Source organism: Rhinolophus hipposideros (genome assembly GCF_964194185.1).
Source record: "Rhinolophus hipposideros genome assembly, chromosome: 10".
NCBI lineage: Eukaryota > Metazoa > Chordata > Mammalia > Chiroptera > Rhinolophidae > Rhinolophus > Rhinolophus hipposideros.
In genome coordinates, this window is record NC_138056.1 from 41,894,992 (window position 1) to 41,911,338 (window position 16,347).

Genomic DNA, 16,347 nt, shown 5'->3' on the forward strand with positions numbered 1-16,347 from the left:
TTATTTTCCAATCCTCAGTATGTTCTGTGTCCTACCTAACACTGACATCTTCACAGTCACTAACACAAATGGCAGATTAATCATGGGAGGTAAAGCTCTGAGAGAGATGGGTAGGCCAAGAGTTCTCCATGGAAAAGGCAGATATAGAAGGGTAAAGAACCATATATGCCTATTTCCACCAGGCACTAAGACAACCTTAGCTAGAGCTTAAAAATGATATTGAGTCTGAATTATTTTAGACTCTAGAAAACAGTGGCATGTAGAAAACAATAACAAGTTTGCCTATTGGAGAACAACCATTACATTGCCTTTCCTGGAGAAATCAAGATACCTGTTATATTAATTCTGTGAAACTAGTTGAGTAAACTCCCATCATTCCAGATATGGAGCAAGCCACACTATTTTACAGGTTTGGCCATCACTGACTCCCCAGGATCTTTGAATGTTGCCGCCATCATCACTCAGCTAAGGCTCTGCTGATTTCCCAATCCCACCTCCTGGATCTAATCAGCCACCAAATCCTGTCCCTTCCCTGAATTGTGCTTCACATGGATCTGCTATTTTTCAAGCCCTCAGTTTCACTGTGGTTCTGACCTTTATCATCTCGCCTTTGAACTATACCAGTAACACCTCAGAGACCTACAGTCACACATCTTCCCTCTCTACCAATCTCCTCGCATGTGGGCTCTTTCAGCAGGCTACTGAAAAACCTTCAGGAAAGCTAGCACAGCCTACAAGCTGAAGTCCACACTTATGCCCTGATATTCGAGGATTTCTTCAATTGGGACCCAACCTGACTTTCAAGCCTAGGTTCAGAGAAATATTATTTAACTTGTTTGGCTTCTGGTGGATACTTACATGCTGAGTCCCGTCCTGGGATATGAGTGTAACTTGTTGACTCAACCCAGATTGGGTTACTGTGGCCACTTGTGTAGACACAACATCGTCCCCTTCTACACCTGTAACATACGTGATCTGGGACCCTTTAAGAACATCTTCATTTTGACCTGTTGAAAACAAATGAATTATTTATTTGACCGACCAACCAAGATGTGTAGAAAGCAGAGGATATTTTAAATATCATAGAGAAGTGTATACAAATTAAAGTGTATATGTATTATATTCTAAATAATGAAATGGCTTCTAGCACCTCTTTCTAATTCTTCCACCTCCATTTTGCAAAGCCAAACCAAATCAAAGCTGACCAGACCAAACCTTTCCACATCAAAGTGTTGTAATTTTGAAAACTAACAGCCCAATAACCCTTCCAATATGGCAAGTACGCAATGCACTAAGTTCTTGCAGTCACTTAAGAAGCTGTTAAAAATGATAAGACAATCTTCATAAGCATTAACCTCAAATCCGGAACACTGTGTAAACACAATCTACTAATATAAGCTCCTTACCTCTTTCTCAGTTTCAGGTGTAATAAGTTACTTACTCCTTAACACAAGTGACTGCAAGTCATCAGTACATGACATCACTGTGTAAAGACAACGCAGTGGCATGTTATCTGAGGTAAGGTTCATCATTTAATAAGTGACAGAACAGGAACCACCGTGCACGTATTTCATAAAGAACCAGCAAGGAAATAGCATTTTCAACAGTCCGTTACTACTATATTTGGCAACCAGGAAGATTACTGATCCTTCTCTTCTTCCGTCATGTGTCACCTCCCATGAAGGCAGAAAGAAGGTACATAATGTACTTTTTTCCTTCAAAGAAGGACTTAGGGCCGGCCTGGTGGCTCAGGTGGTTGGAGCCCCTTGCTCCTAACATCATCCAGGACACTGGTTTGAGGACCACATGGGCCAATGGGCTGCGCCCTCTACAGCTAAGATTGTGAACAACGGCTCTCCCTGAAGCTGGGCTGCCATGAGCAAGCTGGAGGTTGAGGTGAGCTGCTGTGGGCTGCTGAGTGCTGCTGTGAGCCGCTGACCTACGACTGGTGACCCGACTGCCTCAGCTGGGGGTGGCAACTCAATACCAGCATGGGCCAGGGAGCTGTGTCCCACACAACTAGACTGAGAAACAACGGCTTGAAGGGGTGGGGATAAAAGGGGGGAAAAAGAAAAAAAGAAGGACTTAATATGCTAATTTAAAAGAGTACTTCCCGAAGTTAGTGGCTGATGAACGTACTCATATGGCTATAGTCATTCTGGTGTACTCATTACTTCATTTTTTCGGTCCTATCCCACAGCTATTTATATACCATTATTCTAATAGGTTACAAAACTTAGGGGATCATATGTGAGAAAAGGAAAACAAATCCATCCCTATTCTTGGAAAAACAATCTTGTTTAATTAATAGAATGTATATTATATTATATTATAGACTATTTTCGTGAATACAAGAAATTCTGATGATCTGAAATATCAACATTTAAGAAAAAGACTGAGGAAGCTTAAAAAAGGGAAGAGTCTTAAAATCTAAGTTTGACATCGTCAAAGCCTGCTTTCCAACTGCCAGGATTCTGCAGTTGTTGTAGTATGTAACCATGCACACTTACACCGTGCTTTGTCTAAAAAATAATACAGCATTCAAGAGTGAAGGATTTGTTCTTTTCTTACTATCACATGATAGAGATATGAAAAGACAAATTAGAACTATAGAGAATCACCTGAGCAGGTAATGAGTGATCTGTTTTCCCTTATTCTTCAACCAACTTTTTTCACCTAAATGTTTTCAATGCATCAGTATCAGTTGTTAAGAATGGGGAAAAAATTTTATTTTTAATTTTCAAATTTACTTCATTTAGGAGGTACTCAACGAAACAGGAAGGCAACCTATGATTTGTTCTTTTGTACAATACTACCTAATAGCACCAATGAGTGAATGAACCAAGAGTTCTTTGGGAGTGCTGCATACTGATGATTCAGACCAACATCCTCAACACACCCAATCGTCTAGCCGCCCTGCTTCACTCCGGCCTCATTTCACACCACCTTCTCAGGGAGAAGTGCCACACTGGCCAGGCTGCTTTCAGACTCCCCAATTCATTTTGCTCTTGCCAACCTCAGGGCTTTTTGCATGTGCATTCCTTCTGTTTGGATTGTTCTCTTGCCTTTTTTCCCTATTTCCGCTCACCCTAACCCCTGCCTCCTCTCCACTTAGTTAACCCCTATTCGCCTTCTAGATCTCTCCAAAACTCACTTTCTCCGGGAAGTTTTCTCTGACAGTCTAGACTAGACTAAGTTTCCTTATACAACCCAGAGCAACAAGTACTTTTCTTTGATAGCACGTATCACAGTTATAAATTATACGTTCGTGTGATTATTGAATGAATAATCACACAATTGAATGAAATAATTGAATAATCACATATTGAATGAAACTTTATGATTTGAGAAAATACTGATCATAAATGATGTTCATTACTGTGGATTCTCAGACACAGAGACAGATGTACTAGACAAAACCCTCACCTGGGGGAGGCTCAAAGAAGGCTTCCTGCTCCTCCTCGATGGGCTCAGTGTCATTGTGGGCCGTCCGTTTGTGCATGGCCAGCGTGGAGATCTGCTTGTACGTCTTCCCACAGTGGTTACAGTTGTATGGTTTGGAGTGAGTGTGAACAACATGATGTTTGTACAAACTGGAATATTCTGTAAACCTTTTATCACACCCAGGGACTGTACAAACATATGGCTTTTCCCCTAAGTAAACAACAGCACCAAAAAAAAAAAGTCAACTTTTACATATGAAGACATAAGCATTCCATACCTCCCCGGAAAGGAAAAAAAAAAAAGAAAAAGCTTACAATGGCAAAAATAAGTAGTTGCCAAATTCCTTTCTATCCCCATAGGGCAGCACACAAGAAAAAACTCCCTAACAATGATTCTGACTTGGCTAAAAAGGTAGTCTGCATCCTGAGTGTTGTCCTGTGTCTGAATACCACTTTTCCCTTAATTTCAAGGGATGAGAAAATTGAGGATGGAGATGTTGCCCAGTTTAACTCTAAGCTTTGATGATTTATTGTTACCTTTTACTAGATAATCTAGATATGATTTATGATATTACACTAATAATGACAATAAATGCAATTACAACTAATGCAGTTTATCCTAAAGATAAGGATAATAAAATAGGATTTTCTAAAAAGCCTATATAGTTTGGACATCTCAGTAAATCTAAAAGGACATACATGTTTCATACTAATTTCACCTGACTTCTTACATCCATTCAAAAGCTACTGAATGTTCACTAAAAACTAGGCAATACAAAGGGAAGAACAAACTGTAAATCTTTTTCCATGAAACAATTTGAGAACAATGTACAATACAACCATTTTTAGAACTTCTTTTTTAAGTTTTATTGGGGAATATTAGGGAACAGTGTGTTTTTCCAGGACCCATCAGCTCCAAGTTAAGTCGTTGTCCTTCAATCTAGTTGTGGAGGGCGCCGCTCAGCTCCAAGTCCAATTACCATTTTCAATTCAGTTGCAGGGGCCACAGCCCACAATACCATGCGGGAATTGAACCACCAACCTTGTTGTTAAGAGCTTATGCTCTAACCAACTGAGCTATCTGGCCACCCCAAAACTTTTTATTATAGAAATTTCAAACAACACAAAAGTATAGAGAAACAGTGTAAAAACCCCCATGTACCAATCACCCAGTTCTAACTAGCAATTCATGACCAATATTATTTCATTTATTAACTATACATTCCCCGCCCCTTCTTTCTACCCTGGATTATTCTGAAACAGCTCCAGATAGGCATTCCATTGCATCTATAAATATTTCAGACTGTATATCTGAAAGATGGAGCCTTTAAAAAAACCCACAAAATTAACAATAATTACTTAATAACATAAAATATCTAGACAGTATTAACACATGGTGGTGGTGGGTATCTAAAACAAAGAAAATTAGAAAAAATTAACCTAATTGTGGTTTAAATGAATACTTTTTTTTTTTTTTTTAAAGTGTGGCTATATAGTTTGTTTTTTTTATTGTTGTTTTTTTAAGATTTTTTATTGGGGAAGGGGAACAGGACTTTATTGGGGAACAGTGTGTACTTCCAGTACTTCTTTCCAAGTCAAGTTGTTGTCCTTTCAATCCTAGTTGTGGAGGGGCACGTGCCGTTCAGCTTCAAGTTGTTGACCTTTCAGTCCTAGTTGTGGAGGGCACAGCTCAGCTCCAGGTCCTGCAGCAGTTGCTAGTTGCAGGGGGCACAGCCCACCATCCCTTGCAGGACTCGAGGAGTTGAAATGGCAACCTTGTGGTTGAGAGCCAACTGGTCCATGTGGGAATCGAACTGGCAGCCCTCGGAATTAGGAGCATGGAGCTCTAACCGCCTGAGCCACCAGGCCGGCCCTAAATGAATACTTTTAACCACACTTAAAGAGTTGGGGTTGGGGAGAAAGAATAAACTAATTAAAGTAACTCATACATACAGTATCTGACTAACATGCTCAGTCTTGGACTAGGTTGTGGGGTTGGGGGGAACAGCAAACAAATCTTCAATTCTTTTTAGTAGTGGTATGGGCAAAGCGATTCTGAAACTATTTGAGACATAAAAAAATATGAAGCAAATAAGTAAATGTGTCAATGCTGTTGGAAGCCAAAACTCTTGCTATAGACAAAGGGACATACAAATATGGAATGGGGAAGAAAAAGAAAGAGCTCTGTTGGATAAAATGCATTGGAAGTATTGGTGTAAACTCATATTATTTCTAAAATGTGCATATGCATGTGTGTAAACATGTGCATGTCCTACTTTATTCTCATTTTACACCTTCCTTGGGTAAACCACTCACAAATAGTAAAATTTCATAGTAATGTAATCTGTAATATAAGTCTTGGACATAAAGTAATTGGAGCTTGCCTCCATCCTCTGCCCAGTCCCATTCAAAAAACAGGGCAGGTTAAAGTTTTTATCTTGGAGAATAGTTGTGGGGAAGGCGCAGTGAAGGCAAAGCCAGGCAAGGAAATGGGCAATTCCAACTTGGGAAATTAGCCCTATTCATATTCAGGCTGGAGCAAAAACCGCCACTAGGTGGCACCAAATCATAGTCAAGACATTAAATGGGTTTACATTGTGCTTTTCAGCTCCCTATGGGCCAGGGGCAAAGGCTCAACTGGGTCATCTGATCAACCTTGCGGACCACATTAATCTTTACACTCCACTGACAGCATAATGTGGGCATTTACTGTTTTACACACTTGATGATCACTAGCCAATCCTTTCTTCCATCCCAGAACTATCTCGAGTCAGACCAACATTTATAACTACCTACTGGATCTCTCTACTTCAATGATTCTCAATCATGTATACATATAAAAGACCTGGTGAGTTTTTAATATATACCAGTACCTGCGCCTCACCCCAGTAAAATTACGTTAGAATCTTTGCACACAGAATTTGGGGAAGGTGCTTGCGGGGTCGGGGCAGCAGAAGACTACTAATTAAGTATGGAGTTTCTTTTAGGTGGGATGAGAAAGTGCTTTAGAATCAGATTGTGGTAATGGTTGTACAACCCGTGAATATACTAGAAAACACTGACTCATATACTTTAAATGGGTGAATTGTATACTATGTGAATTATATCTCAATAAAGCTGTTAAAAAAAAAGAATCTATCCGCAGACCACTCCTCCCACTCTGTCCCACAAGCACCACAAAACCCACTTTAAGAAATGCCCCTGGGGGTGGCCGGATGGCTCAGTTCCTTAGATCTTGGTGCTCTTAATAACAAGGTTGCCAGTTGGATCCCCACATGGGCCACTGTGAGCTGCGCCCTCCACAACTAGATTGAAACTACTAGACTTGGAGCTGATAGGTCCTGGAAAAACACACTTAAATAAATGTTAGGAAAAAAAAAAAGAAAACGTTCTTACCATTTCAGCAAACACACAAGGCCCCCGCCTCCCACCCCCGACCTCACTTTGTACTATGCTTCTCCAAGTGCTGGGCCTCTAGTCATAAGGAGCCACCCAGGTCTCCAAATAAGTCATGCTTTCTTGTACCTTTGTGCTTTCACCCATGGCATTTCCCCTGCCAGGAATACCTTCCCTCTACCCAGCAAACTTTAGGACTCACTCTAAAAGTCAAATTCCCCTGTAAAACCTTCCCTGAATGCTTCTCCCACAAAAATGGCTGCTCCCCTCTCTTCTTCCACAGTGTCTTGTTCATGCACATGGAAGACACTCTGTACTCTGCAGCAATTATGTCTACGATCTCTTCCCACCTCACCTGCCCTGGACAATGTCTGATCTGTCTCTGTATCTCTGATGCCTGACAGGGCAAAACGCAGCAGATGCTCAACAATTATTTGCTAAATAAATGAATGTACAAAAGCTAAGGTGAAGTTTTTTTTTTAAGTTGCTTAATCTCTCTCCACCATGCCAAGTGGTAGGAAGGAGGGAAGAGATTACTTGGAAACGGTTTATGAAAGAAGCAGGAGTTAAACAAAGCCTTGAAAGTTAAAAGATCAAGAAATCAGAGACTGTTTGTTACCTGTATGTATCCTCACATGGTTTTTATAATTGGTTGCACTGGCAAACGCCCTCCCACATCCTGGTTCTGTGCAGTAATAAGGTCTTTCTCCTGTGTGTGTCCTAATATGCACTTTTCTGATATTTGATGTTGTAAAAGACCGACCACAGCCTTCAATGGGACATTTAAAGGGCCTTTCTCCTGAAAACATAAAAGGGAATAAATTAAATGGTGCAAAAATACATACAGAATTAAAATGTCTTATCTTTCACTTCTGCTTAGGATCATGCTCAAGGCTCTAGCTTTCTTGTGTTTGGGCTTCCCTTTCAGTTTTGTTTTATTTTCCTGTAATAGTCTACTCCAAACTTAAATTTACATAGGAAAACCTGAATAGTATTCAAAACTCATCAATGATTACATGACTCTTCAAGATGGAATCAAACAGATGGACATATTAAAAAATAGGCTAAGCAAAGCAACTAAAGAAATATAAAGAAATACAAAAGAAAAATAGAGTGAGGAACAGGATTAAGTTAGAACAACCCTAGGTTAAGTTAGAACTCTAGAATTCCCTAAAAGTTTATCTCCCACTTTATTATTCCATAAAACTTTGAAGAAAAATGATTTTTGGTCTTTTAAAAATCAAGTGTCTAGCATATAATATACATAATAAAATTACTGGTTGAGTATATTACTATTCTCATACTCTTACAAAAAAGTCTACTCTGCCAATTATATTCCTTTCATTCATATTTGCTTTAAACAACTTCAGAAGCCAAAGGGCCTTTAAACTGTCAAGGAGAAAACAGCCTTTGCTTTTGATTCCCATGTGCCCTTTCCTTGAAGGAGCTCAAATTAAGCAAACAATTTCTGGGACAGAAAAAAAGATTTCTCTCTCTCTCTCTCTCTCTCTCTTTCAATGTGTATGTGTAGATAAACAGATATAGGTATTTATCTATACACATTTTTCTTTTGGTCAAGTGAAATTAGGATTTTCTTGTTGGTAGAAACCATTCCCAAAGATTTCTGCTCTCAAGTATGAAGTCATTTAAAAAGGAACAGGAACAGGAATCCTTGATCCTTTCTTTAATGAGAGTTTTGTTCAATACATTAACCTAAGGAGAACAAAGAGTTTTACCTGGGGTAAATCCCTTCTCCTCTTAGGCTCTAGATGACCTCTGATGTTTTCCCAGCTGACATGCTATGATATGATACCAGGCATTTTAACACTTTTCATTGTGCTATATATGCACAACTCCTCTGACTCTGTAACACCTTGCTTTGTTTTTGCACTGAAATCACTTGTGTTTATGACAGAAGTCCCTTGAAGCCCCTTACTCAATACAACATTATACCAATGAAAATACTCATGATTTAAAAACCACATAAATACGTGGTTTGCTGGATGAGTACTATCAAAGAAAGCGCAATTTTGAGGTTTTGACCAAATATTAATAGAACTAGATTATGATTTTATGTAACTTTTATAAAAAAAGTTGACATTATGTAGCAAATCAAAACAAAATTTGCAGGAGTTTGGAAACACTTGCTTCTGATATAATGAATAAAAATAAGTGCATGAATGAAATAGAAGCAGAGATCTACAGTTTTGCTCCTGAGCATTATAAAATAAAGCCAATTTCAGATCATATTTGAACTAAAAGTTTAATGACTGGAAGAATCCTCCATGGAAATGTGCTAAACTATTTCAGAATGCTTGTAACTATTTGGGGACAAACTTATCACACTATATTTAACACATCTGTTGTAAAATCTCAAACAAATTTCTCTTATACTATATTTCTTAGTCAACAGCTTATAACAGCATCTCTTATCAAGTTTCTGAAATTCTTCAAGCTCTGACCCAAAGCAAATAATTACCTTTATAACACTAATTCCATAAATAATCAAGCACTAAGAAGAGAGGGGAGGAAGGGAGGTTTCCAAGTACCCTTTAGGAAAAGGAGAGAAGGAAATGTAAAGGAGAGGAGATGATCACAGGAAACAACACGCCTTTCTTTCTGTGGGGCTGTTAGGGGTTCAGATGCTTTCTTAAGAGCAGCAGCTTAATGTCTCAGAAACAATATTACATTGAGAAGGAATTGGGTACCTTAGGTTTTGGTCTCAGTTGGGCTAGTAAATAGATGTGTAATCCTTAAATAAGCCTGTTGCTTAGATAATTCCTGAAAACTGAGAGGGCTGGTGGTCTAGAGCCATTGTTAATCTTTCTTGGGACATGGACCCTTTTGAGAATCTAACAAAGTTATGGGCCCTCATTCTGGAAAGAAGCATACATGTGCAAATGGAATTTCAAGAGTTCAGGACAAGCCCTTGACAATGACTCTCTGAAACTCTTTCAAAGACGCCTTCTCCAAGTCCCCTCCCTGCAGGTAAGAACTCCTGGACTTGATATATTTGTTCACACCGGTACCTGTATGAGTTCTGATATGTTTCTGCAGATCTCCTGAAGTTTTGAAAGATTTAGTACAATTATCTTCTGAACACCGATATGGCTTTTCTCCTGTGTGAGTTCTGAAATGACTTTTTAATCCATAACCTTTAAGAAAAATATAAAAGAAATTTAATTACACAAGACCCCTCTAAGCATCCCCACTGAGATGAAGCTATTTAAAAATACAGTAAACACCAAGGATATAATACTAGGCAAACAAAAGAATAACTATTAAAAACGTACAAGAGTATGACAGCTCAGGACTGTCATGCTGAAAATCCAATAGTTTCATCGCTGTCTAGAAGAGGCCGTGTGTTTTTCTTTTTATAAAGTGCCCCAATCTTATTAGATGTTCACAACTCATAATGCAAAAGCCTGAAGTGGATGGAGACATGGAATGAGGAACAGGGTGGAAGCCAGGAGATCTGGTCCTCGTCCTGCTGGATGCGATGCGCCCCCTGGGCAGGCCCCGTCCCACTACTAAGCCCCAGTTCCCTATGGTTCCCTAAGGTTCCCTAAGGTCCGTCCTAATGTTCAATTCTGTCTCCGTTTTTAACGCTTGGCTTTTATTTTTCCTGCTAAAAGAAAGCAGGGTGTGGAGTGAAACACCGAACATAGTAGGCAAAACAAAACAAGCCTGAGGAGAAAAATGAGAACAGAGAGAGAGATAATAGAGCAAGCAGGACAAGAGGTAGTTAAGGGAGAGACTGAAAAACTGGTCGCTGTGTATCTGCTAATTCAGACAAAGCCAAGGGGCCAGTTCCTGGCTCTGGCCTGTCTCTACTTGCCCCCAAAGTGGAACCAAAAAACAAAGAAAATTCACGTCTTTACCTGTTGCAAATGCTTTCCCACAGCCTGCATGCTCACACTGGTAAGGCCGGTCTCCTGTGTGTGACCTCTCATGGACCTGTCATTAAAACATAGGCATGATTCTATTTCCTTCAGGCATTCCTCAGGGAGATGGTGTCAACACAGGCCTATGGATTTTTTTATTCACTGCTGAATTATTTTGTTTGTATGTTATTTTTGAGAAACAAAAGATAACTTTTCTCAAAAACTACAGCCCAACAATTCTCAATATAAACCAAAATGCTCCATGTTAAGAAGTACTCATTTTAAATAAGGAACAGGGACACTGGAGGTTTGGTCTTCTGGACTGGTCAAAGGTGTCTGTATGGAATATATATACATGGTGAGAGCTAGGAGCCGAGTGTAGGGAGAGGCTACACAATGTAAGGGTAAGAATGGGGAGGCTGCAGCTAGGCAAAGCTTCTGAGGCAAAGCTTCCCCATGGTGTGGCCATGGCACTTGCCTTCTCTAAGCCTCCAAATTCTCTTTGTAAAGTGGGGACATGACACTATCTGCTGCAGAGTGCTGATATGACAAATCAACGATCATGACAATGGCCAACATTTACTGAACTTCTACCACATGCCAGGCCATTGTTTTCAGTACTTTACATGTATAGTATTATTTAATTCTTGCAACCACTCTATGAGGGAGGTACTTTTTATCATCCAATTTTGTAGATAAGGACAATGAAGTACTAAAAAGTCAGGTAACATGTCAAGGTTACACACTGATAAGCAGTAGAGATGAGCTCTCAGGCTGCTACTCCAAATATGCCAAATGCACACTTCTTGACCCACTGCAAGTTATTCAATGATTGTTACTATTATTTTTATGAATGATATGTTGTGTTTAGTTGCAAAGAAAGTACTTGGCCTATATATTTGGAAAACAGAACAAATCAATCCCAACTTCTACTAGATTTCAGCATATCACTGTTAACGAGTTATACACACTGCTCATATAATTATATACATTTCACATTTGACAAAAATGTATTCAAAATTGGGGTGGCCAGTTGGCTCAGTTGGTTAAAGCGCCGTACTCATAACACCAAGGTCGCAGGTTCAATTCCTGCATGGGCCAGTGAGCTGCACCTTCCACAACTAGATTGAAAATAATGACTTGACTTGGAGCTGATGGGTCTTGGAAAAATACACTATTCCCCAATAAAAACTAAAAAAACAAAACAAAAAAACATATTCAAATATACAGAGTCCCTACCATGTGCCAGGTGCCAGGTAGTATGCTGGCCAATAGGGAGACAGAGATGAAGTAAACACAGTCCAAGACCTCAGACTTGACAGTTTCTAAAATCTGCATAGGCTTTTGTGTGTCTTTGTATGATAGTGAATGTGTGTCTGTACCTTGGTAAGTGGGGGAAAACAACTTACTTTGAATGCTTACTTTGAATGCTACACATATATTATGTTGGCGTTTAATATCCTAGGTCTCTCATAACTAGATACAGCATTTCTTTATGTGTACCTTAAGATGATGAGCTGTTGTATATAATTTTCCACATCCATCATATGCACATCTAAATGCCTTCTCTCCACTCTGTTGAGATTTAGCAGTTACTCTTGTTGCATGTCCTTGTAAGACAATCTAGATGAAACAAAAAGTATGATTTAAATTATTTATACAGAAATAAAATAGAAGAAATTACTATTTTCAGAATAAAAAAGAAAAAATTGTGATGTAGGTTTCCAGACTCAGGTCATTTTATGAAGACTCTATCATGAGCCAGTTAGGCTAATTCTGTTCCACGGCTGAAGTCAGCAGTTCTGGAAGAAGTTGAAAGGAGACTCATGAGGGGGTATAGCAAGAGCTCACAAATCTGCAGTAGTTCCCTCTTATCCATAGAGGACATATTCCAAGACCCCCAGGAAATGCCTGAAATCACAGACTGTACCGAACCCTGTATATACTATGTTGTTTCCTATACATACATACCTATGATAAAGTTTAATTTATAAATTAGGGACAGTAAGGGATTAACAACAATAACTAAAAACAAAATAGAACAAGTATAACAACATACTGTAATAAAAGTTATGTGAATGTGGTCTCCCTCTAAATAGCTTACTGTACTGTAATCACCTTTCTTATGACTATGTGAGATGATAAAATGCCTTATTAAGTTGAGAACTTTCAACTTTTGCTTGAAGGAAGTACTTTACAGCTTCTCTTTGCAATATCTGAATTGCCAGCATCATTACTACTATGCTTTGGAGTCATTATTAAGTAAAATACTATCAAGTACTTAAAGACAAGTAATACAATATCATGACAGTCATTCTGACAAGCAAGATAGCTACTAATTCAAGGGCAGGTAGTGTGTACAGCATGGATACATTGGATTAAGGAATGATTCACCTCCCATGCAGGATGGAACAGGACAGTGTGAGATTTCATCATGCTACCCAGAACAGCACACAATTTAAAACTTATGAATTGTTTATTTCTGGAATTTTCCATTTACTATTTTTGGACAATTGACCACAAGTAACTGAAACTGCAATTAAGGAAGGGAATTCTGTATTCCCACTCTAGAAAAATCAACCCAAGTGGCATTCACATTATATACAGGTATTCCCTGACATACTCAAGGGATCCACACATGCGTGCATATACACACACATGCTTTTTTTTTATTTTTTAGCACGTGTCCTAAAAACAATGTAAAAAGCATTTTCAATTTCAAAGGCAATGAAAAAGGAGGTGTTAGGTCATTTGGGTCACCTGTGGGACACATTACAATCCATATAATCCTAGTCTGTACTTATATTCAGCAGAAATCACTTTTCTGGAAATGGACACCACATGATTTCAAACAACTGCACTGATTTTAGAGGCTTTTTAAAGATGATAATCTATTTTAGAAATTAAGATAATATAAAAATTGAAGAATGACTTTCTCCTCTGTGAGTAATGTGGTAATAGTGTTGCAACATCCCAGGTTGTGACACATGGCGCAAAAAGACTCTTCCGAAAGCTTTTGTATATTGCAAAAAAATTAAAAATAATGGAGGAATAAAGATCATCATGACTGAGGAGATACTACAGATGCTAAAGGCTGAAAGAGAAATCCAAAAATAAAAGGCATAATAAAATTAAGCAGATGACCCTTTTTTCCAAAGAGCTGTTAGAATCCCTTTGGTTTCTGTTAAGGAGAACTCTCTTATTTCCCAAAGAGATTCTGTCATACAGCACCTGCTGCAGATCAACATGGAGTTTTTGGTAAATAAAAACTCCAGCCCTGTGGCCGGCCCTGTGGCTCAGGCGGTTGGAGCTCCATGCTCCTAACTCCAAAGGCTGCCGGTTCAATTCCCACATGGGCCAGTGGGCTCTCAACCACAAGGTTGCCAGTTCGATTCCTCGACTCCCTCAAGGGATGGTGGGCTGCGCCCCCTGCAACGAGCAACGGCAACTGGACCTGGAGCTGAGCTGCACCCTCCACAACTAAGACTGAAAGGACAACAACTTGAAGCTGAATGGCACCCTCCACAACTAAGATCGAAGGATAACAACTTGACTTGGAAAAAAGTCCTGGAAATACACACTGTTCCCCAATAAAGTCCTGTTCCCCTTCCCCAATAAAATCTTAAAAAAAAATTTCATACATATATTTCTAATTGCCTGATCCTTTCTATCTCCATTTTTAAGGTAATGAATGTGCTTGACTGAATCTGTGTCAGTATGAGAACTGATAAAAATTATTTTTACTTATATTACTAAATATTTAGGTTTTAAAATAATCATTGTTTCCTTCATTTTCAGGTAAACCCAGATATTTTCTATCTGCATAAAACTGTGACTTAACACATTTAATTTATTTACATTATGCATTTACATTACATAAGATTTTTTTTAGGGTAGATCCTTTTTAAAGACTTGTTTATTTCTTATCATACTGCATGTGACAAAACAGCTTTTAAAAATCATTCTTCTAGGGCCAGCCTGGTGGCTCAGGCGGTTAGAGCTCCAGCCTCCTAACTCCAAAGGCTGCTGGTTCGATTCCCACATGGGCCAGTGGGCTCTCAATCACAAGGTTGCCAGTTCAATTCCTCGACTCCCGCAAGGGAGGGTGGGCTGCGCCCCCTGCAACTATCAACGGCTACTGGACCTAGAGCTGAGCTGCGCCCTCCATAACTAAGACTGAAAGGGCAACAACTTGAAGCTGAATGGTACCCTCCACAACTAAGATTGAAAGGACAACAACTTGGAAAAAAAAAAAAAAGTCCTGGAAGTACACACTGTTCCCCAATAAAGTCCTGTTCCCCTTTCCAAATAAAATCTTATTAAAAAAAAAATCATTCTTCTAGCTTTGAATAGAGTTATTGAAACTCTGGGAATGTGTCAGGTCCTCACCATTTGACCACAGTAACACACATTTAAATGGTAAAGGGAAAAAGTAGACAATTACTGAGGCTAGAACAAGGGTTAGGGGATTTAGAGGTGCCCAGAATTAGGTAACAGCATAGAAAACGGTGGTTCAGTATGCCTAATATGGACACTGGTGGCTATACAGAATGTACCTTAGGTTTTTCCTTGAAACTGTCAAATCAACTAAAAAAACAAGCTATAGATCTCAATATAATTGTTAAAGTACAAGCATTAATTTAGCCATACTCATGTATTACAGTGTATCCATTAAATGCTGAAGACTACAATTTTCTGATTAAAGGTAGGCCTATGTTGATAAAACATTTAGGTAAAATATGAGCGCAATTCCCAATAGTTATAAGGGAAATGCTTATAGACTGAAAAGTGTCTTTACAAAGAATGATACAATTCCACATCTTCTCTGCCTAGGAAATTCCATCTCCCTACCTCCACGAAGTATGTTCTCATCATTCCAAACAGAAGTGATTCTTCAATTCCTCAGCATCTCTGTAATGTTTAGCTTAGATCACTGACACGGCACTTGATCAGCTGTCTTATTTTAAAACTATCTGTATTCCCTTCTCTTCCCTATTAGTTTAACAGCTCCTTGAAGTCAAGGATTGTGTCTTATCTGCCTTCATACCTCACAGTGCTAGGTAAAAAGATTCATGTCACTAAATATATGAACAGAATCAAAAGGAACTGAAAGGTTTTTTGGGGGGGTGTTAGAAACTTTTAAAATTAAGATTGTAGTGATGATTGGTCAACTCTGTGAATTTACTAAAACCACATTGCGGTTTACCACTTTAAATGGTTGACTTTTATAGTATATGAAATAAATTGGAATTGGAATAAGAAAGTTTCTGTTTATTTCTCAAAAACCAGAAGAGCCTCTATGACTTCTTTAAAAATTAACTCTTATTTTTCAAAGTTCATGATTACTTTTTCTAATTATAACAGTAATCCATGTAAGAGTACATTGGAGGAATCTGGATACCATTGCAAAGAGTAAAGAGAAGTTCAAGGGAACTGTAATTCCACCATCCAGGGAAAACTTTTACTAACATCATGATGGATTTCTATTCAGTATTTTCTAAATATACATATATTTGTGTGTAGTTTTATCTTAGCAGAATTGGAATTATGCTTTACATGAATTCTAAAGGCAGATACTACTTAAAGTGAGACTCCAAAGAAAGAGAAGAGAGTTCTTGCTAGTC

General features: G+C 38.7%; 1 protein-coding gene across 4 annotated transcripts in view; it reads right to left on the minus strand.

Annotated features, from left to right (window-relative positions):
- The window catches only part of ZNF143 (zinc finger protein 143), a gene marked incomplete at its 5' end in the record, with an annotated part of 42,309 nt that overhangs the window by 7,922 nt on the left and 18,040 nt on the right, over positions 1–16,347 (minus strand). For all 4 annotated transcript variants that reach the window (XM_081064760.1, XM_081064759.1, XM_081064758.1 and 1 more), the window contains 6 exons: positions 859–1,007; positions 3,427–3,654; positions 7,459–7,638; positions 9,869–9,994; positions 10,721–10,796; positions 12,227–12,346. In XM_081064760.1, coding sequence (XP_080920886.1) covers positions 859–1,007; positions 3,427–3,654; positions 7,459–7,638; positions 9,869–9,994; positions 10,721–10,796; positions 12,227–12,346 — 879 coding nt within the window. The remainder of the gene's footprint in view (positions 1–858; positions 1,008–3,426; positions 3,655–7,458; positions 7,639–9,868; positions 9,995–10,720; positions 10,797–12,226; positions 12,347–16,347) is intronic.